General features: G+C 36.4%; 1 protein-coding gene across 1 annotated transcript; it reads right to left on the bottom strand.

Moving 5' to 3' along the window:
* Positions 1-466: 466 nt before the first annotated feature.
* LOAG_19282 (hypothetical protein) lies at positions 467-617 on the bottom strand (the record flags this gene model as incomplete). The annotated part of the gene is made up of 1 exon (XM_020451933.1): positions 467-617. A coding segment is annotated over one exon (150 nt), but the record flags the coding sequence as incomplete, so codon positions are not given.
* Positions 618-733: the final 116 nt, after the last annotated feature.

The following is a 733-nucleotide window of genomic DNA, read 5'->3' on the forward strand; positions in this document are numbered from 1 at the left end:
TGTGTCGTAACGTTGTAGATAAAGGAGGAGAGTTAAATTCTTTACTTATAAAGGGTAAGGGTCACAAAAACGATACGATACTGCTGATAATGATGAAAGGAAAAAAAGGAATCAACCAAACTGCTTGAGCGTAATGAAAAGCTGGTCATAAAAACCTCTCCGGACAACACTCAATACAGCTTATATACGGAAAAAGTGGGAGTGGTTTTGCTCCAAATATTTCAACAGATGTGATTTAAAACAAAGATCTAAGACATGAGTGATGGTTGCATGAATAGATAATTTTTTATACTTTGGTCTCTCGCGAAATTGGAATTCGCGACACTCCCAAACGGGGAAGAGAGAGAGAAAGAGAAGAAGAAAGAGTGAATTAGAACTGATAGTTTGAATTAGAGGCTTTCAGGTGTATAGCAGAAAGTATTAAGTTTAATAACTGGGACTTCTCCCTTGTCTAGAAAAGAGGTACGTGCTGTTCCCGTAAGAAGAATAATAATGTCCCTTTGGTTTTGGTTTCGTCTATGAGAAGAACAGAATATAGATTCGAGGAAGTCGAGTTTCAATTTAAGAGCGATTAACACAATTGAAATTGCAACAATACATATACCAATAGTTATCATCCTTCAATGAGTTGTTATACTATCTATTTCTTCCTTTATCATCTTCGTAAATTGGTTGAACTGGTTACCTAATTGCCTGGTTACTTCTTCTCCTTGAGCCGCGATTTCTTGCCAAA

Source organism: Loa loa (assembly GCF_000183805.2).
Source record: "Loa loa unplaced genomic scaffold supercont3.4562, whole genome shotgun sequence".
NCBI classification, from domain to species: Eukaryota; Metazoa; Nematoda; class Chromadorea; order Rhabditida; family Onchocercidae; genus Loa; species Loa loa.